We start from the raw sequence: 22435 nt of genomic DNA, 5'->3' as shown, positions 1-22435 counted from the left end.
TCATTATCTCACAATTTTAAGTGTTTTTTTCTGGTGATTAAGGCCGGACAGGAAAGCCACCATTTTCATAGAATGATCCCTTAAGCAAAGTCAACATTAGAATGCAGTTTAAACCACCTACGACCGATTTTCTCTAATGCGCCTAAAGTCGTTTTCCGGTGCTTTGTCTCCTTTATTTATTGATGTGCATATTCATATATTTTATGGAGAAAGGGTTGGAAACACGATCTACATTGACCACCTACAACTGGTAAAATAGTTGTCAAAACGTGCGCGCGTGCTGCTCCGTTTACGTGACTCAGCCAATAGCTGTTGTGCTCTACACTCAGCCCTCCACACCACTCACTCACTCACTCAGCAACAGCCTGCCTCACTGCCTGACAGTCAGCAGCAGGTCATAGTGAAATACATGTTTTTTAAGAGAAATACCATGGCGGCCGCGGTGCACCTTAGAAATATCACAAAAACCCGCGACCAATACATTTTCACCCGCGAAATCGTTTTCAAAGTAGCCCAATTTGAAAGAAACCTGCGAACATACCAACACTGCCCGGAGCGCTTGAAGAATATGCGCATGCGTACTGCAAGGGATCAAGGTGGGGCGGAACTATAACGTATATGGGCGGAACGTGCAGAACGTTGCAGATAGAAATTTAACATCTAGAACAGTTAGAGGCAACAATGTTCCAATAATAAACGCGATACATTTCTATATTCAGCGGTCTGAATGTTGTGCACCACTGCTCCTCTTGGCTGACTATATGTATTTCATATTACAACAAGGCCGACCAGAGCAGAGGATAACCATTGAAGCTTGCGGATTATTTTTCAACTTTTCACATTCTGGAGAATTTAGAGAAAATCTGTGTGTTGATCTCACTAGTTTGTGACCGAGTTGAGTTAATTCAGCGGTTTACATTTCGCTCTATGGTTGAGACGCCGTCGTGTTGTTTTCATCAAGATCAAGAACACTGACTGCATCATCATGTTGAAATCGTTTTAACTGAAGCGAATGTAGATTACAGCTGTCTGACATCTATTCCATCCACGCGCTGGCTGCCTCTGCGTTCTATCAATAAGGATGCATCTATTGACATTTAGTTCCATTTGATAGGTAAGCTGTTGCACGACTGTTGTTGCCCTATGTTATTCAAACAAACAAATGGACAGATCCAGAATCACGAGGGGATCTCGAATTTTAGTAATCTAGCTGCTTGCATCGTGTGTTCTAACCCACTCTGCATCTTCCAAAATCACAGGTATTATGGCTGCTTCTTCTCATAGTTGTAGAGGGATGGGATGGTCAGACTATTTTGAGTTTTAGGGCCAACAGGGATTCTGCTCAGAAGTAGTGCACTATGTGGGAAATGGGTTGCCATTCGGGAAGCACCCACTGTCTTGTACAGTAGCTTGCCTAATGAGAGTCACATAAACTGACTGAGCTTCAGTTCCTTGAACTTTGTCAACAGTTAGGCTATTTCCTTCTTGTCATCTTGATCTATTTGCATGGTGTGAGGTATTGGTGTGATTGCAATGCTTAGGCACACCCTTTGATTAGGCAAGCAGTGTTTCAAACCGTAGAGATTCAGTATCTGATGAGGACCACTTGTTCTGACTGTAGCCAGCCAATTGGTGAGCATCATGCCATAACTACCAGGATTGCACACACACTCAGTATTGTTGCTCTGAGATTGTGCGCTTAGGAATGTAATGATGGAAAGAGTCATGATCTCTATCTGCCTCTCTCTCTCTCTCTCTCTCTCTCTCTCTCTCTGCCACTTCCTCTGGCACTCTGGGTGCAACTGTGTCAGAACCACCAAACAGCCTCTGCTGTCCTCTCCCTGGGCTCACAGAAAGGCAGCATTATGCCTGGTAGCTCAGGCGGGTACAAGGAGCCAAAATGGAGTGGCAGAGGGTATTGCTGAGCCCCCAGATGGTGACCTGGCTGCTTCTCAAGAGGGTGTCACTGAGCTTTTAGCATCGCCAAGCCAAAAACATGTTATATATGCTGGGATGGATGGATGGGCAGCTTTGGAAGACTTGGCTGAAATAGGGCTTTGACTGCTTACATGTCTGTGTGGATGATGGAGTATTGCTCTTTGGCAACCTTAACATTTCAAGTTAATTATGCTGTAATAAATACATGCAAAATGTTACTCACTAGAGCTTGCATTAAAAAACAACACTCACAGGAATCTAACTCAAGTTCAGAGAATACCCTTGGGCCAAGGCAGAAATTCTGTGGGTGAATGCGTGTTCGTGTATGTGTGTACATCTGTCAGAGAGACAGAATGCCCCCCTTGGGCCAAGGCAGTAGTTCTCTCAGCTCAGTAAGGCCACTGACCTCTGTCACTGACCCTCTCTATGGACAATAGCCAGCATGCATAGTCACAATTCTCACACACAGAGAGCTCCACTGTAGCCGGATGGAGCTCCACAACTCAGAGAACAGAGAATGGCAAACCAGTGAAAGAAAGAATGGAGCTGGATGGACCTAACTGAGTAAAACTGTTACTCCGACTTGCTGGCTGAGCATGGCTGTGACGCAGCGCCTAGCTTCGTCAAGTGGTGTATCCAAAAGTTATTAGCACTTTGGAGGTAGCAAGAATAGGCTTTCTCACACTGCCTATAGTGGCTAGCTTAGAAGCCAAACTGATAACCTCCGTTTCACCTTTGTTTCACTTCGCAATATCAATGGGAGCATATCGGTTTGGGCTCCAGGCTATGTAGTGATTGTGAGGGGTATGCTCAATGCTGCCCATGCTGATAGTGATAATGCTGCCTGTAGTGTAATGCCCTCCCTGCCAGTGGAATGTTTCTGGTGATTATGCAGTGTAATTATATCCACCTCTCTGCCAGGTCAAATAGTGAACTGTCCTAATGTGACTCACTTTGCTTTACCATTACAAAGCCTAAGTCTAGTATTGGCACAGCTGTGTCTTCCCTACATCATCAGGCAGGCATATCCAGGTCAGATGGTGAACATTCCTAATGACTTTGTTTTAGAATAGAGTAGTATACTTCTAACATCCCATAGGGAAATATGCTTTGCAACAGTACATGACATACAGATGACATATATACTGTGGGGTCTGAAATTATTGACACCCTTGATAAAAATGAGTATAAAATGAATAATTAAAACACTGAGCTATATTGCATGCTCTACAAAATGAGGAATTAATATTGTATATTATATTGTTAAAGTCAATGGCATCATGAACTTTACCCAGTACCTACCAGGACATTTTAACCAAAAAACCTGGTTCCTCTGCCAGGAGGCTGGAACTTGGCCGCAAATGGATCTTCGAGCAAGACAATAACCCCAAGCAGTACATATCAAAATCCCGAAAGAGATTGTTAATTGTCCACACAATCAACATTTTGCAATGGCCACCTGTCTCCAGACTTAAAACCCATTGAAAACCTGTGGTTTGAGGCAGTCCATAAGCCCAGACGAAGGATGTATGGAGGAATGGTCTAAGATCCCTCCCAATGTGTTATACAACTCATAAAACATTTGAGAAAAAGGGCCAGTGCCGTTATCCTCACAAGGTGAGGTATTGAAAACAGGGGTGTCAATAATTTTGACCCCAACCTTTTTGAGAAAAAAATATGTTACTTGTTAAACAAAATCTCTTTCTCTGAGCAATTGTGTTAGTATCAAATAATATAATTCCCCAATTTTTTATGAGCATACAAAATAGCTCAGTATTTTAATTATTTATTTTTACAGTTATTTTTGCTCATCTTTATCAAAGGTGTCTGACAAGACATACATGCATAAATACACACTATTGCCACAGCTGTTTTTTCCCTTTATCATCTTCTACTGTAGGAAAATGACCATTTGATTTGTTTTACCAGCAAACTACACTATTTCCAGAAAGGCCCATTCTGTAATTCTCATTTTAAACAAATGTTCCTACTGTACCCCACAGCTACAGATTTAAAACTAGCCTATTTTATGATGGGTCTTCTCTAACTGAGAGATGTTCAATGCTTTTGAACAATATGTCGATCCGCTGGTTGTAGCCAGTGGGGTTAACAGGCTTTTGTCAACAATATCTTCTCCTGTGGTTGTGTTCATTGGGCACCAAACAGGACCGAAACAGGGAGGAACCAACTGAACTTTTTGTTTTCTGTTGAGAAATGTTTTCTGTTGTGCACTAAGTAATGCGATCGTGTGGTTTGGCTGAGATTAGGCCTAGCAGACTTGGCAGATTCAAAGCTGACTGAAACGGGTCGGGTCTAGTCTGGATGCAAACCCTTGTCATTTGCAGTGGGATTTTCCCTTGCTGCTCTGAAGGACGTACACACAGCTCTGAAATGACAGCCATGTATTTCCCTTCCTGTTGATCTGAAAGGGAGACTGTTTGACTCCTCATCAACTTTACTTTTACGAGCCTCTCAAAACTTGACTGTAAAACCCAACAACAACATGCTTTTGTTGCTTGTGTATACTCATCTGAATTCATCCAACCAAAACTGTAAAACCGACAATAAAACCACTATTTCTGGGTGGTGTTCATTAGTCGCTAAACGGAAGAAAACGGGGAGGACCTGAAACTAGTGGTGTTGCTGACTGTAGCCGGATCTAGCTGTTGTCCCTGAGGCGGATGAGGTGGTGTCTATGTTGTTGACTTCCTGCTCTGTGGCTCTATATGAACATCTGCAGCCTGTCAGCCTGTCTGTCTGTCAGACCCAGCTAGATGGCCCTCTGGCACACTCTCCTCTCAGAACTCCTTCACTCACTGTACCAGTGGCTCTCTCACTATCTGCATCGCTTATAGTGTACCTGGCTAAGGCTCTGTTCGTCTGTCAGACCCGGCTGGATGGCCCTGTGGCACACTCGCACAACTATCTCCCTTACTGTACCAGGCCCTGCTGCTTCCCTGCACCAGGCTAACTGCTGCATGGGGGCATAGCAAAAGCATCCCAAGCCTGTGTCACGCTCTCACACTAAACACTATCTTCCTTACTCTTCCAGGCTATCTCTGTCTCCGGTTTCTCTCCCTCCCTCCATCTCTTACTCCTTGGCCCTGGCTTCTCCCCTGCTGCTGCTGTAAAGGCCTGATAGCAGGGCAGCAGCAGCTAACAGCAGCATCAAAGTATCGGGCTGTAATCAAACAGAGCATCCTCAACCAAACGGAGCCCCGGAGGGACAGAAACAGGAGGAGGGATACTGAGACCCTACATGGCTGAACACACACACACACAGACAGACAGTATGAGGATGGCTACTGAGACCCTCTACACAGCTGGAGGAGGGAGGAAGGGAGAGAGAGAGAGACAGGGATAATTACTGAGGCATGGTCTACGTCTCAAATGGCACCCTATTCCCTACATAGTGCATTACTTTTGGCATCTCAAATGGCACCCTATTCCCGACATAGTGCACTACTTCTGACTGGAGCCTTATGGGCCCTGGTCAAAAGTAGCGCACTATTTATGGAATAGGATGCCATTTGGGATGCAAGCCATGGGGCAGGGCTGGTAGTGGGAGCATGGTGGTTATGGGGTATTATGTTTGTGCACATCTCTGGTCTAATGTGAGAGCTTGCAAGGTCCACAGTTAGCCATTATGTAGTCTTTCTGTTGCAGGGCTATTTTAGTGTTTGATGCAATTAGGCCTAGATACTGTATGTAGGCTAATGATTGAGTATTCAGCATAATAGTATAATTTTACTTGTGATACTAAATAAATAATCTGGACAGATCACTCACCTTGCCTAATATCATTATATAATTATAGTTGTCTATGCATTGTTGTTTTTGTCTGCGAGTTCTGCAGTGTTTTTATGTAGCTTAGTGAGTTCAGTGAGGGTAGTGCACTCACTGCAACAAGGGTGTGGCAGACATCTTCCATGGTCCGAGGAGGGAATTCTCCATACCTTCATACCTGTCTACCTGTCTCGTCTTGCTGCTAGGTCTACTGGCTGCTGTTGAAGACAGCCTAGAAACAATTGTTCCTCTACATGCATACATTAGTTTAGACTAGAGTAGACACACCACTCGTCTTGCATAAGTCATTTAGCATCATGACGGAAAATGATGAAAAACCTGTTTGCTTTGCTTTGAACCCAATTGGATGAGAATTAATAGCAGAAGGGATAGGTGTTTGCAAGGCTGTTCTCCACTTGTTTATGTTTTTCAGTTGATAAAATAAGATCATGACTTTATTATCCCTCATGGGGTCATTTTAGGAAAGTTCCAGGCAAGATAAATACAATTGATAAGGAAAAAGAAACAGTGCAGTTGATGTGCGATGGTGTGGACGACATTTCCCCTCAGTGTCTCTGTGTCAGTATCATAGGGCTGTATGCTTCATGGTGTATTTAGCTGTGGCTCTAGTCTGTACCAATATCACAGGGCACAGTATGTCTCCGTGCTTAGGCTCCCAACTGGTTTGTGTTAACCACTGGTTTGTGATTTGGAGTGCATGGCCCTTTCTGTCTCTGGTTTATGTACAGTAGTGTTCGTTAGCTGTGCCTTTGTAGTCTGTAACAGTAGTATCACAGAGCACATCATGTCTCCATGCTGAGACAGGTTCTCATTGAAGTTAACTTCCTGGTTCCTGATGTAGCCTCAGGCACATGTCACGCACGGCTGGCCTTGTACTCTACTACCCTTTTGTACGGCTTGCACTGCAGCATGTAGGCTATAGACCAACACACTGTGTGAAACCTCATTGTGTGCTGGACTCTGGTGGTGTCTTTCAGCAAGGACATAACCTGGGTTCACTTCGCTGAATTGTCAGTCAGGAACCCAGGCTAGCAGAGATGTAGCCTGCAACAATCAGAGAATTCCTTACATTACAGACCTCTGGAACTAAAGTGTGTCTTACCCACAGACTGTATCAGATCAGGGCTGATTGACTATTCAGAAAGACAGGGGTCACAGTAGAAACTGAACTGGAATAGCTCACAAAGACTGTGTTGTCTGCTTCCTGAAAATGGAAAGGCTGTGGTTCGATGAAGAGGGAGCCTTCTGGAAATGGCTATAGCCCTTATCTGTTAAATGTGACACCAAGACATGCTCAATTATGTTCCATTCACTCACGCACGCTGGGCTGGTAGCCTGCTGCTACTTTGATGTTGGCCTATTCAAGGACTTTTATACGCTGAGCTGTTGCTTAAAATAAAGGTTAAATAAAATAAAAAATAAAAAAGGGAAATCAAAAGTGCCATCCCAGGCAGGCGTGGTCCTTGTTGTTGACCTATTCCATAGTTGGTGATGACACTGTTCCACTGCGGTCTTTAACCAGACCCATCCTGTGGCTATCTATCAGTTAAAAAACCCAGCTGTATTATCATACAGATAAATCTAAATGTAAACATAGATAAATCAAATTGATATTTCTGTGTTTATTGACTTCAAAGCATCAGTTGATTGATGGGTTTCTTCTTGTTGTAGTTCTGCACTGCAAAAGTCTGGTGATTGATGTTTCATCGTCATGAGATGTATTATCACAAACTTAAGCAGTTGTTTCGATATTCTGCTCTGACAGTCTCTCTTTCATCTATTTCTTTGTACATGTATGTAGAAATTGTGTGCAAGTGCCTCACACATTTCCACAGCATGTGGAACTGAACAGCCTGAGCCCATTGGTCATGGTAGTTCAGAGATCATAAGACCGGGAGGATCCCTTCAAATATGTTGTTTCTTCCTCTGCTCCAAAGATATTTATTTACCTTTATTTTTAACTAGGCAAGCCAGTTAAGAACAAATTCTACAATGACGACCTACCCCGGCCAAACCCTAACCCGGACGACGCTGGGCCAATTGTGCGCCGCCCTATGGGACTCCCAATCACGGCCGGTTGCGATACAGCCTGGAATCGAACCAGGGTCTGTAGTGATGCCTCTAGCACTGAGATGCCGTACCTTAGACAGCTGCGCCACTCGGGAGCCCGGTGCACATGTTTGTTTTACTGTCTGTGTGGGGACCAAACAATTGATTCCCATTCAAAATTCCTATTCCCATTAAATGATCCCTAAACCTGACCCTTAAACCCTAAAATAGCATTTTTCCGTGTGGGGACCGCCGAAATGTCCCCACTTGTCCGCATTTTCTTTATTTTACTATCCTTGTGAGGACTTCTGGTTCCCTCGAGAATAGTAAAGCCAAAAACATACACACATACTAACTGCCTTGACCTGATTTACGTCATTCTGTTAAAAATGTGTCTATCTGTAACGTAGTAACAATGGAGGGAGCATGTGTGTTTTCAAAGGGAAGTGTGTTAGGCCTTACTTTCTCTCTTACTATCAGTTGCTGTGGCCTAGCTGTAATACTAATGCCGTGCAGTCATTGTCTGTGCTCTGTCTTACTCTTTCTCTCTGTTTCTCTCTCGCTCTCTGTTTCTCTCTCTCTCGCTCTCTTTCTCAGCGACCCCACCCTAGTGTAGGATTAATCACAGTCTGGGCTCTCTGTCAGGCAGGAAGTTCACCATCAACAGTCCGCTCAGCACTGTAATGGGTTTTCTCTGTGACATGTCCGTGGGAGGAAGTGACCTCATGTTGTGGCACAAGACGCTAGTTACTCAGTCAGGGTCATGTTCATTTGTGTGCGCAATGTAAAGCGTTTTAAAAACGCTTCACAACGGGAAATGAAAATGAGTGTTTCTTATTGGACCAGGACCCTGTTTGAGTGTTTTCTTTTGTTTGGTTCCCTAAGGAACACGGCCCAGAACTCATCCATGGCAACTGACCCTTGCTGAAAGGAAGTGATTTGTCCCGGGATGATGGCATCACCCATGGGCCATGCATTCACCACTCATGCATAGAAATAGAGTAACAAGAACAGGAAAAAGTCCCTCAGACTACCCGTTCTAGTGATTCTATTTCAATGGGTTCGGGGATGATGACACCATCCATGAGCCATGCATTCACCATTCATGTCATGTGGCTCTGCTACTTTTCATTTGTTAGGTCTCGTGGAAATACTTGCTGTAAGTCAATACAACCATATGTCACTGACTGCATCAACTATAATGAAAGAAGTTGTAACTGACTGACCGCAGTAAATATAAAATAAATACTTTTTACTGTAAATGCTTCCCTCCTTATGGTCAATGCCTTCTAATCCAGAAGAGAAAATAAAGATTGAGGAGAATCCTGTAATGATCCTACCACTAGTTTACATTCTCAGTGTTTAGGAGAACTATATTAAGCTCTACAGTATACTCATTAGGGCTGAAAGAATCAACTTGAGACTTTTTCAAATATACTCCATATACTGAGTGTACGAAACATTAAGAACCCTTTCATAATAGTTACGCAATAAGGGTGGGCAATGAGCAGCCCAACCTATTGCTGCTGTGACATCGTAATGGAAACTTGCTTCCCCACAGTTGTGAAAGTGAGATGGAAAAAAATATATACAAAAACGGTTACTTCTGCTTTCTGGCACCGGCTGTAACCGAGTGTTATTTATATTCTCTCTCTCTCTCTTTGGACCTTGTCAAACCCATTCTTGTAATGATTCAATATTTGTACTCCATCTATAAATAAATATATCTGACCACCCACATGAGAAACATCATGGTCGAAATAAAATTGTACTTCACTTTTTTGCTTTCACATTTCCATATTTGACCTTGTGGATTGGTGTACTGAATGTCCCAATTGATTATTGTGTTTAGGCGATGACTGTCTACTTAGGTTGTCCACTGTATTGCCTGTTATGGTCTCTTCTTCTCTCTCCACAGGTGGTGTGTGTGTGTGTGTGTGTGTGTGTGTGTGTGTGTGTGTGTGTGATGGTAGCGTTCGGTGTGTGAGGCCTGTAAGAGGAGACCCACTGCCTCCTCCCCTTCAGGATGTCTGAACCCCAGGTGAGACCAGGAGATGATAAACAGATATGGCTGCTTCATGTCGAATATAGAGATACACTATACCACCTATCATTGAGCTGGTTTATTGCTGAGTTGGGGCAATATCAATTCCTCATTTCTTTTCATAATGATAACCACTCCTGTCCCTCAGACACCAACATGGCCACAGGGCACAGAGTGTGTGGCCAAATACAACTTTAAGGGCACCACAGAGCAGGACCTGCCCTTCAACAAAGGAGATGTCTTAACCATAATCGTGGTGACTAAGGTAAGGTACCTACAGTTTGAGTCTACTTGCTGTAAAAAAATATACACTGCTCAAAAAATAAAGGGAACACTTAAACAACACAATGTAACTCCAAGTCAATCACACTTCTGTGAAATCAAACTGTCCACTTAGGAAGCAACACTGATTGACAATAAATTTCACATGCTGTTGTGCAAATGGAATAGACAACAGGTGGAAATTATAGGCAATTAGCAAGACACCCCCAATAAAGGAGTGGTTCTGCAGGTGGTGACCACAGACCACTTCTCAGTTCCTATGCTTCCTGGCTGATGTTTTGGTCACTTTTGAATGCTGGCGGTGCTTTCACTCTAGTGGTAGCATGAGACGGAGTCTACAACCCACACAAGGGGCTCAGGTAGTGCAGCTCATCCAGGATGGCACATCAATGCGAGCTGTGGCAAGAAGGTTTGCTGTGTCTGTCAGCATAGTGTCCAGAGCATGGAGGCGCTACCAGGAGACAGGCCAGTACATCAGGAGACGTGGAGGAGGCCGTAGGAGGGCAACAACCCAGCAGCAGGACCGCTACCTCCGCCTTTGTGCAAGGAGGAGCAGGAGGAGCACTGCCAGAGCCCTGCAAAATGACCTCCAGCAGGCCACAAATGTGCATGTGTCTGCTCAAACGGTCAAAAACAGACTCCATGAGGATGGTATGAGAGCCGGACGTCCACAGGTGGGGGTTGTGCTTACAGCCCAACACCGTGCAGGACGTTTGGCATTTGCCAGAGAACACCAAGATCGGCAAATTCGCCACTGGCGCCCTGTGCTCTTCACAGATGAAAGCAGGTTCACACTGAGCACATGTGACAGAGTCTGGAGACGCCGTGGAGAACGTTCTGCTGCCTGCAACATCCTCCAGCATGACCGGTTTGGCGGTGGGTCAGTCATGGTGTGGGTGGCATTTCTTTGGGGGGCCGCACAGCCCTCCATGTGCTCGCCAGAGGTAGCCTGACTGCCATTAGGTACCGAGATGAGATCCTCAGACCCCTTGTGAGACCATATGCTGGTGCGGTTGGTCCTGGGTTCCTCCTAATGCAAGACAATGCTAGACCTCATGTGGCTGGAGTGTGTCAGCAGTTCCTGCAAGAGGAAGGCATTGATGCTATGGACTGGCCCGCCGGTTCCCCAGACCTGAATCCAATTGAGCACATCTGGGACATCATGTCTCGCTCCATCCACCAACGCCACGTTGCACCACAGACTGTCCAGGAGTTGGCGGATGCTTTAGTCCAGGTCTGGGAGGAGATCCCTCAGGAGACCATCCGCCACCTCATCAGGAGCATGCCCAGGCGTTGTAGGGAGGTCATACAGGCACGTGGAGGCAACACACTACTGAGCCTCATTTTGACTTGTTTTAAGGACATTACATCAAAGTTGGATCAGCCTGTAGTGTGGTTTTCCACTTTAATTTTGAGTGGGACTCCAAATCCAGACCTCCATGGGTTGATAAATTGGATTTCCATTGATTATTTTTGTGTGATTTTGTTGTCAGCACATTCAACTATGTAAAGAAAAAAGTATTTAATAAGATTATTTCATTCATTCAGATCTAGGATGTGTTATTTTAGTGTTTATTTTTTTGAGCAGTGTGTATATATATATATATATATATATATATATATTTCTAATTTCTGTCATTTTTCTTGAAATTTCTACACTTACATATAAAAAGAACATACAGTACCAGTCAAAAGTTTGGACACACCTACTCATTCAAGGGTTATTCTTTATTTTGACTATTTTCTACATTGTAGAATAATAGTGAAGACATCAAAACTATGAAATAACTCATAGAATCATGTAGTAACCAAACAAAGTGTTAGTTTAAAATATATTTTAGATTCAAAGTAGCCACCCTTTGCCTTGAGGACAGCTTTGCACACTCTTGGCATTCTCTCTACCAGCTTCACCTGGAATGCTTTTCCAACAGTCTTGAAGGAGTTCCCACATATGCTGAGCACTTGTTGGCTGCTTTTGCTTCACTCTGTGGTCCAACTCATCCCAAACCATCTCAATTGGGTTGAGGTCAGGTGATTGTGGAGGCCAGGTCATCTGATGCAGCACTCCATCACTCTCCTTCTTGGTCAAATAGCCCTTACACAGCCTGGAGGTGTGTTGGGTCATTGTCCAGTTGAAAAACAAATGATAGTCCCACTAAGCGCAAACCAGATGGGATGGTGTATTGCTGCACAATGCTGTGGTAGCCGTGCTGGTTAATTGTGCATTGAATTCTAAATAAATCACAGACAGTGTCACCAGCAAAGCACCCCCACCTCCATGCTTGACAGTGGGAACCACACATGTGGAGATCATCTGTTCACCTACTCTGCGTCTCAAAGACATGGCGGTTGGAACCCAAAATCTAAAATTTGAACTCATCAGACCAAAGGACAGAGTTCCACTGGTTTAATGTCTATTGCTCGTGTTTCTTGGCCCAAGCAGGTCTCTTCTTATTATTGGTGTCCTTTAGTAGTGGTTTCTTTGCAGCAATTTGACCATGGCCTGATTCACACAGTCTCCTCTGAGCAGTTGATGTTGAGATGTGTCAGTTACTTGAACTCTGAAGCATTTATTTGGGCTGCAATTTCTGAGGCTGGTAACTCCAATGAACTTATCCTCTGCAGCAGAGGTAACTCTGGGTCTTCCATTCCTGTAGCGGACCTTCATGTCTTAAAGTAATGATGGACTGTCGTTTCGCTTTGCTTATTTGAGCTGTTCTAGCCATAATATGGACTTGGTCTTTTAGCAAATAGGGCTATTTTCTGTATACCATATCTTGTCACAACACAACTGATTGGCTCAAATGCATTAAGAAGGAAAGAAATTCCACAAATTAACTTTTAACAAGGCCCACCTGTTAATTGAAATGTATTCCAGGTGACTACCTCATGAAGCTGGTTGAGAGAATACCAACAGTGTGCACAGCTGTCATCCAGGCAAAGGGTGGCCACTTAGAAGAATCTCAAATATACAATATTTTTGATTTGTGTAACACTTTTTTGGTTACTACATGATTCTAGGTTTGATGTCTTCATTATTATTCTACAATGTATAAAATAGTCAAATTAAAGAAAAACCCTTGAATGAGTGGGTGTGTCCAAACTTTTGACTAGTACTGTAGTTCAAAAAATAGTTGCGTTTTTTAAAGGATGAACTTTTGGGTTGTTGTTTCAGTAATTTTCTCTACCTCTGTACAGTATTTACTCAGTCAATCCTGATCTGATACACAGAGTTTATGACATTTTCTGTTCCAGGACCCTAACTGGTACAAAGCCAAGAACACAGCAGGTCGAGAAGGCACCATCCCAGCTAACTATGTCCAGAAGAGGGAAGGGGTGAAGCAAGGGGGCAAGCTGAGTCTAATGCCGTCAGTACAGTACAGTCATCGTAGCCTGGTTAAAGCAGACTGAATCCTTTAAAACATTGCTCATCACTCCGTTGTACTGAAATTACTTCCCATAAATGCACTGCCTGTGTTGTGTTGTTACATTACTTACCAGTAGTGTAGTAACACAATAAAGATATGGGAGTCAGGAGTACCTTTTTAGGTTTAATAGTCAATTAAAAAAAATATATATATATTTTAACTAGGCAAGTCAGTTAACAACAAATTCTTATTTACAATGACGGCCTGGGAACAGTGGGTTAACTGCCTTGTTCAGGAGCAGAACGACAGATTTTTTTACCTCGTCAACTCGGTAATTCGATCTAGCAACCTTTCGGTTACTGGCCCAACGCTCTAACCACTAGTCTACCTGCCGCCCCGAAGTTACTACCTGGCGCCAACCTTATTCCTGGAGAGCTATCCACCTGTAGGTTTTTGCTCCAACCCCAGTAACTAACCTGATTTCGCTTATCAACCCGCAAATTATTTGAATCAAGTGTGCTAGATTAGGGTTGGATTGAAAACCTACAGGACAGTAGCTTTTGAGGAACAGGGTTGGAGAGCCCTGGCTCTAGTTCAAGTTTATTATGCCATTTCTAGGTATTGAAATACATACATAGGAATGTGTTTTTGTAAGAGCTCTCAACAATTAAAGCATAAAAACAGTCTGAAGTACCTGTATAACATAAAGGTGAAAGCACTCTATGAAACAAATAAGAAAGGGCTCAGGTTAGGTGACACCATGAGTTGCAGTTTACAGTTCAGACTTATACTAAATCTGTTTGAAAGTGTTTGTTTTTCAGGATGTTTCTGTGTGGTTGTAGAGTACAGATGGGCTATTTGTCGTGGCAGTGAAGCCACTGTTATGTGAATATAAACCACAGTTGGGCTGAGCTGGGGCTGGGCTGAGTCCTGGCTCTGTCTGACTGCAGCCCTGTAATTGTAGCTAGTGCTCTTCTGTGTCTGTACTGCCGGGGGAGGGGGGGGATAGGATAGTAGAATACACAAGGTGAAATTTCAAAATTGAATAGTGCATTAGCAGTTTTTTTCTTGGTATGTCAGTCACTGTCAATCACTCAATTAGCCCATGTCAGCTAACATTTTATACATTTCTAGGTAAGTTAGTCTCGCCAGCTATCTAAACCTTAAGCAGTAATCATGGCCAAGTTACTGACCTGGCACGCAAGGCACGTCATATGAACATGGCATAAGTCATGGCAAAATTGCAGGAAATTGGCTTTAAATTTAGCTTAGGGCCCCCAAAAAGCTAGAAATGTGTGTGTGTGTGTGTGTGTGTGTTCAGCTCTGCAGTGCTGTGTGTGCACTGCACGGTTTCCTGCTGAATCTAGAAATCTCCCGCATTCAGCCACATGCCTAAGTTCTAAGAAAGTATGTGTTTGTGTGTCTGCACACGTATCTTTTTTTCACTAATTGGTCTTTTTACCAATCAGATCAGCTGTTTTGCCAAGGATCTTTTTAGACATATTAGTGTTAGTGATTGCAGTGTGTGTGCTGTAAAAGCACTTTGTGACAATTGTTGATGTAAACTCGTAAATTAATCCCCATCCACCCCTACAGATGGTTCCATGGTAAGATAACTAGGGAGCAGGCTGAGTGTCTCCTGATCCCCCCAGAGATGGGTCTGTACCTTGTGAGGGAGAGCACCAACTACCCTGGGGACTATACTCTGTGTGTGAGTTGCGACGGCAAGGTGGAGCACTACCGCATTGTCTACAAGGAGGGAAAGCTCAGCATCGACGAGGAGGCGTTCTTCGAGAACCTCATGCAGCTTGTTGAGGTGGGTTGGGGGGGGGGAGAGAAATAAATGAAATAGGTATCTTCGGGCCAGTTTCCCAGACACAGATTAGGTCTATTGCTGGACTTCAATAAAGATTCTCTATTGAGCATGCTTTTTAGTCAAGCAGTTCATTAATCTGGGTCTGGGATTTCTCCCTTCTTGGTCAAATAAAGCTGTCTATTGTTTTACATCCAGAGTGTGTGAGCCATACAAATGGTGTGACCAAGTGTATACAGAGTTGATTTCCCTGTTAGCTACTCTAGGTGCTCTGGCCTCTGCAACTGTTCCCTCATCAGAGCCACACACACAGTTCCTGGAACAAATACACTGAACAGGATGTGACAAAGAGGAAGTGACAGCGGCAGGCTCCAGATCATTTCACCTGAAGACACCGGCAGCCGGGTTTTACTTTCAAAACCACCCTCTCTTTTCCTTCATCCATCTGGCGACACACTATACATTAACTCAGTGTTGGAGTCATTTTGTTGGTCTCAAAAAAGGATGTCAGTTATTATTTGAAAGCCTACGCGGTGTTGTTGACATGCATTTTTTAAAACTTGACCTCTGATTATATTTTTAACCATGCTGCCCTCTGTTGGTTACGGCTAGTATGCTGAATGAGTCCATTAAAAATAGACTGTATCAATTGAACCTTTGAAACGAAGACCCATATGCATTTTGTTCCATTTTCATGTATTCAGTTATCCCAAATGTTGATGATGTCATCAATATTGGCAATCTTTTCCCTTTCTTGGCCTATGTTATTAACCCACGTCTTCTCTCCCTGTCCTCAGCACTATACCAAAGATGCAGACGGTCTCTGCACCAAACTGATCAAGCCGAAGCTGGAGGAGGGTACTGTGGCAGCCCAGGATGAGTTCTCCAGGAGCGGCTGGGCTCTCAACAGGAAGGAAATCAATATCCACCAGTCCATAGGGAAAGGAGAGTTTGGAGGCAAGTGGCTTTGTGAAAACGAGTGTCTGTAGCTGTGTTTAAATAGGTTTTATCGATGACGACTCTGTTGTAACCTGTTCTAGGCAGTCTTCTCTAGCTTAATCCACCTCATTCTGGTTCTCTTGGAGTGTGTGAATATGGCTTAGTAAATTCTCTCATTCTCACTCACGTTTCTCTTTCCCTCAGATGTGAAGGTGGGAGACTACAGAGGGACCAAAGTAGCGGTGAAGTGTATCAAACACGATGCTACAGCACAGGCCTTCATCGCTGAAGCTTCAGTCATGACGTAAGTCAGAGCCCGAACCAAACTTCTGTTACATGTTCCCTTTCAGTCAGTCAACTTCAGTACAACACACTATGGGTAGTCGCACTCTCGTGACTTCAATTGAAGAATGAAAATCATTCCTGACAAGGCCAATGGAATCTGCGCCTCTTGGAAGCCCCGCCTTCCACAGGTGATAAGCGTGAGGCTCGGATTCTTTCAATTATTCCGCATTTTACCTCGATGTAAGCAGGAATGATTCACGCTACTAAAACTAACAATTGGAACAAGAGACTGTCTTACGTTGCGCCAACTAAACTGCCCCTTCATGGTAGAGCATGCTCACCTCCTGGACATTGTGTGCTGAAGTTTGTATGGTTCTCATAGTTTCCTAATCACGAACAATTAGTTATTCTCCGGATTGCTTGGCCTGGCTATAGCAATAAGTTAGATGGCTAAGGAAACGACGAAGGCTAACAAGCTGTATTCGGGTTCGTGACAATGCCCAAATGAATAAAAAGATACTCACTTTTGTTGTCTTGTATGTCTCGGCTCGGTGCATACTCTGGCTGCCCTCACTCGAATCAGTTTGTGTGCGGGACTAGGGGACGGCTGGCACTGTTCGCCTACTAGTCCACGGCGTATGTTCTCTTGACAATCGTGTAGTATTCTTTAGGGGGCTTGGTGTTTCTGATAATTACTTTCTCTCCCGGGTGCCCGTAAATCGTCTGAGTTGCGGGACGCAGAGATGGATTGAGGCGTTGGTCAGGTCAAATGTCTCCCGGCTCCTGTGCACTCTGTCGCCGGTTATGGGAGGCGACTCAGACACAGGCGGTGGGTATCCTCCCACCGCCTGTGTCTGCCATGGTTAAGCACTGTTTGCCTCTCTTCCCAGACTTATTGCTGAAGGATCTGGTCCTACGTAGACTTTCGAGACCAGGCTAGCTAACAAGCGATGCATAGCGTGCTAGCCAGGTTAACTAACTCGCAGAGTTAACGGTGGAGTTACTGGGGTAGCTCTCTTGCTTAGTATTCATAGCGTTAAGTCGCTTGGTTATTCTAAACGGACTGTGCTGTGGTCAAAGAGGCTAGCTAGCCTAGCTTAGACGAAAAGCCTCATGGCTAATTAAGTTTACTAGCAACCCCTGTCCTATTTTATATTCCTGGAGTTGGATGGAGTGGAGAAAGCAGGTTTGGCAAGCAAAGCCAGAGATTTGGTTCCTGAGAGGGCCAATCTGATGGCTAGAGGGTTACCTCCGAACATTATTGCTACTGTTCAGTCCGCTAGGGCGCCCGCCACAAGGGGTCTGTATGCGTATAAGTGGCAAGCGTTTGAGCTCTGGTTCCAAGATAGGGCTGGTTCCTTTTCAGTGCTGTGTGAGGGACATCCTTATGTTCCTACAGGAGCTTTTCGAGAAGGGGCGGGCATTCTCCATTTTAAAAGTGTACATAGCTGCTATTTCAGCGTGTTGTGGGTATTGACGACACCACATTGGGGGCCCAGCCTATGGTCGTACAGTTCCTGAAAGGTGTGCGCCATCTCAGACCGGTCTCTAAACCTATTGCGCCCACATGGGACTTGGTTTTGGTTTTGGAGGCGCGGTGTGTGGCTCCTTTTGAGCCTCTTGAGTCGGTGGATCTGAAGATCCTCTCCTACAAGATCTAAACGTATTGGGGACCTCCACGCATTATCTGTACACCCTTTTGGTACTCAGTTCGTCCCATCTAAATGCAGCTTTCACCCCCCGAAAGCTGCATTTACAGGTCTTTAGTTTTTTGCGCTATTTCCCTTTTTTCACCTCCTTTTGCTTCTGAATGGCAACGGAGGTTACATGCCCTGTGTCCAGTACGAACTTACGCACGTACATTGAATGGACACGGAATATCCGGTTATGTGACCAACTTTTTGCCTGTTTTGCTAATCCAGCTCGCGGCGGGGGGCTCACTCTCTCTAACGATAGATAGATATCTCTCTCTAAGCAGCATCTCCCACTGGCGTACTGGGCACCCCTGCAGCCCCCGCAGGTGGGGGGCCCACAAGCCCTGTCCTCTATCTATTTCTTTCAATTTATTAAATCATTTTTGACAGTAACCCAATTTCCTTCATACTGGTGAACCGGCATTTGAGTTGTGTGGTTGCAATATCAACAGTCCCTTATCTGTGGCATATCATGGCATGCATCATTCAAGATTGAGTTTAAATTGTGTGCAGCGCAATGGACATAATGCACAATGTCTCAGGAAAGACTGTCTGTATATAAATAGGTCGGCCCCACAACCTGGACCGACAGGCCGTGGTGAAAACATTTGCACACAAAAAAGGTGGACTTCAGGGGAGTCACTCAAGTTGGATTGAATTTAATTTAGTATCCGTTGAGGTCGGCTTAGGCCGGGATTCTATTTCCCCATAGTATGTTGTACCGAAGTTGACTGACTGAAAGGGAACGTGACGTAATGACTATAACTACTGTTCACTAAAGGAGGGAAACAAGGTACAACACACATGTTTGGCCCCGCACGCCCGTTCCTGGGCTCGGTGAAGAGCGATAGTAAATTAAAGGAATAAATCTGAGCCTCACCCATATCACCTGTGGAAGGCAGGGCTTCCAGTGAGGTGCGGTTTTTATTGACCTTGTGAGGCATGATTTTAGTTCTTCAATCAAAGTCACAAGAGTGTGACTACCCATAGTATGTTGTACCTCATTTCCCTCCTTCAGGGATCAGTAGTTATAGTCATAACATTACGTTATCCATCTATCAAGCAATTGCTTTCCGGCCTCATTGTTTAATTGTTTTCCTTGTTTACTGCAGGCAACTGAGACACAATAACCTGGTCCAGTTGCTAGGTGTCATCGTTGAGGAGAAGGGAAGCCTGTTTATCGTCACTGAGTACATGGCCAAGGTAGGTGGCTCCTATGATTAAGTTAAATAAAGGTAATGCATTAATAGATAGATATATAAATAAAGAACCAAAGAGCTTTGAAGACCTGTTTATCTATTTTCCCTTCTCCTCAGGGCAGTCTAGTGGACTACCTACGCTCCAGAGGTCGGACAGTGCTGGGTGGGGATTCCCTACTCAAGTTCTCAGTGTGAGCATGATAATGATTTATCCCTACATCTTGAATGTTATCAGAAGTTTGCTGACAGGGGCTTATAGCGGCCAGTTGGAAATGTAACGTTGTCCATTTTAATCAACATTGTCAATGCCTCTTTAAATATCAACCGTTCCCCTCCCTCTCCTCTGTAGTGACGTGTGTGAGGCCATGGAGTATCTGGAGGCCAATAACTTTGTCCACAGAGACCTGGCGGCCCGTAATGTTCTGGTGTCAGATGATAACATCGCCAAGGTCAGCGACTTCGGCCTGACCAAGGAGGCCTCGTCTAATCAGGACACAGCCAAACTGCCCATCAAGTGGACCTCACCAGAGGCCCTGAGGGAAAAGGTAGGCTAGTGTAACGGAGATAAGAATTGCCGTAAGCTCAATCCACAGCAAGCTAGTAATGTCGCCAATGGTGCTACTGAATTGGATCCTTTTCTATAGGTCAACTGGTTTGTACGTTGTCAAGGAGGGTGGTCACGTGTGTTAGCGAGGCAGAGGGCCCCAGGTTTGAGCCGTGGTAAAGACAGTTTACCCTGAGTTTTACTCAGAGAGGGATGAAGCAATACAGCTGAACTAGAACACTGACATCGGTTTCACGAGTCACTTTCCTTATTGTCTTTAGGAGCATACCCTGAATCTGAAATCAACCCTTTAGGAACTTGTTTAAATCGGAGAGGATTGGATAGTTGTAAGCAATATGGTAGCAATTCCACCTAGCCTATCAGATGGCAAGATGGCGCTACCACCATATTACTTACACCTGTCCAATCCTCTGAGATCTACAGGGAGTAGGGGTTAGGGGTCGATTTGTGATTCAAGGTACAGAAATATTATTGTACTGCTGATTTCCACTATATCTATAATATACTGTATGTTTGACACATTAAAATAAGCTTTACGGAAAGGCTGTCTTTCCCGCTGTCTGTTGATAAACAGAAATTCTCCACCAAGTCAGACGTGTGGAGCTATGGGATCTTGCTGTGGGAGATCTACTCCTTCGGACGAGTGCCTTACCCCAGAATTGTAAGTATATTTTTGCCTTTAGAAAGTCAGTCACTCAACTTACTGTTAGTTTTATTCACAACGTGCAATTTTGACAGTTGGTAGTGCATCAGCGCTTTTCCTCTTATATGTCAGTCACCGACAGTCACTCAAATTAGCCCATGTCAGCTAACATTTTATAGATTGCTAGGTAAGTTAGTCTAGCCAGCTATCTAAACCTTGTAGTAATCATGGTCGAAATACTGACCGGGCACACAAGGCACATGCCCAGGGGCCATGACATCTAGGGGGCCCCCATTGATTTTTGTTCGTCATTCTCACTCAGATATCATATGAACATGGCATAAGTCATGGCAAAATGTTTAGAACTGCAGGAAATTAGCTTTAAAATGGCAACATCTTCTCACCATCCCATGGGAAAATATTTAGAACTGCAGTAAAATTTGCATTAAAACTGTAAATTTTTCTCTCCGCCCCATGACGAAATGAGTTGAATCGCAAAAAGCTAGAAACGGCCATGTGAATAAAACTGATTGGGCAGGTGTGTTACAAATTGTGACAGCTGTAGAGTATATGAATTTGGCAGTTAAGAGTCAATGTAGTAAATTTGAAATGTGGACAGTGCTATTATGGTCCAGTATAATACTATTCCTTTCAATGTTGTGTCAACATTCTGGCAGTGATCATGACACCATATAAATAAATGTAATGCAAAATAGATATAAAGTAATTCCTAATCTAAATGTATTATATTTCTGCAAATGATACTCCCCTGTCTCATCTTCTGTTCATCCCCCCTTCTCCTGCCCCAGCCTCTAAAGGACGTGGTACCACGCGTGGAGAAGGGCTACAAGATGGATGCCCCAGACGGTTGTCCTGAGGTGGTATATGAAGTCATGAAGCAGTGCTGGACCCTGGACCCCCTGGTGCGACCATGCTTTAGAGTCCTCAGGGAGAAACTGCAGCATATCCTAGCCAAGGAGCTCTATCTGTGATGGAATAGGAAGAGGAGGTGAAAGGGGAAGTGGACAAGGATGGCTCTCCTTTCATTGAGGAAGAGGGGGATGGTGAGGGAGAAATAGGACGGACAAGGATTGCTCAGGCTCTGATATTTTCTTTTCACACGGTCCTTTCCAGCACAGTTACAGGAAAGATGACGGATACGTAGCCTGGCCGGTGCAGTTCGGATTGGCTCGGCTAGTGTGAATCAACCCCAAGTCAGGCAATACACTTCCCGTGTCCCTGCTCTCTACCCATACAGTGTAAGATTGTTACCCCAGTTAAATACGATCTGTGCCAAAATGCCTCCAGAACACAGGGCTATCCCCACAGATACTTCACGCCGCCTCTACACACTTGCCTTTGAATTTTTTTTATGTTTTATACATTTGTTTGTTTTTGTTACACATCCTCCTCTCTTATTGCCACAAGTGTTCATCTCACATTTATCAAACTGGAAAGCAGAATAAATCCTCCACTAAATAGTTACTGAATTCAACATTTCAGGACGATGTGTAACATGACAGAGAGATTGAGATTGCATGGATACATAGGGAAAAGAAGAAGCCATTCTGGAGAGAAAAAAGTTTTGTAACAGATAAACTAAGGGCAAGTGTATAGAAATAATAAAAATGTAACATGTACATGTGAAAACAGTTCAGAAATGAAAGCTGAAGGGAACCATGCATGTGGAACGAGAAGCCTTTTTTTGTACCTTTAAAGTTGTTTTTACTTTGCTGCCGTTATGATTAAATCATTCCACTTGAAAAAGTTTTGAAAAAGTTGACTGGGATTGTTAAAGTTAGTAGGACT

At 44.1% G+C, this 22435-nt stretch overlaps 1 protein-coding gene across 2 annotated transcripts; it reads left to right on the top strand.

Moving 5' to 3' along the window:
- Positions 1–659: 659 nt before the first annotated feature.
- LOC106573028 (tyrosine-protein kinase CSK) lies at positions 660–22393 on the top strand. 2 transcript variants are annotated; one of them, XM_045696838.1, is made up of 13 exons: positions 660–1114; positions 4625–4629; positions 9713–9835; positions 9987–10103; positions 13376–13488; positions 15085–15304; positions 16099–16258; positions 16445–16544; positions 19332–19422; positions 19536–19609; positions 19768–19963; positions 20558–20644; positions 21436–22393. In XM_045696838.1, exons 3-13 carry the CDS (start codon positions 9821–9823, stop codon positions 21616–21618), a joined length of 1356 nt encoding a protein of 451 aa, XP_045552794.1. In that variant the 5' UTR covers positions 660–1114; positions 4625–4629; positions 9713–9820; the 3' UTR covers positions 21619–22393. The 2 variants fall into 2 exon arrangements, with proteins under 2 accessions (XP_045552794.1, XP_014003108.2); XM_014147633.2 differs by lacking the exon at positions 4625–4629.
- The last annotated feature ends 42 nt before the right edge of the window (positions 22394–22435 follow it).

The sequence above is a fragment of the Salmo salar genome, chromosome ssa16, assembly GCF_905237065.1.
Source record: "Salmo salar chromosome ssa16, Ssal_v3.1, whole genome shotgun sequence".
Classification (NCBI taxonomy): Eukaryota; Metazoa; Chordata; class Actinopteri; order Salmoniformes; family Salmonidae; genus Salmo; species Salmo salar.
This window is presented reverse-complemented; position numbering and strand designations above follow the sequence as displayed.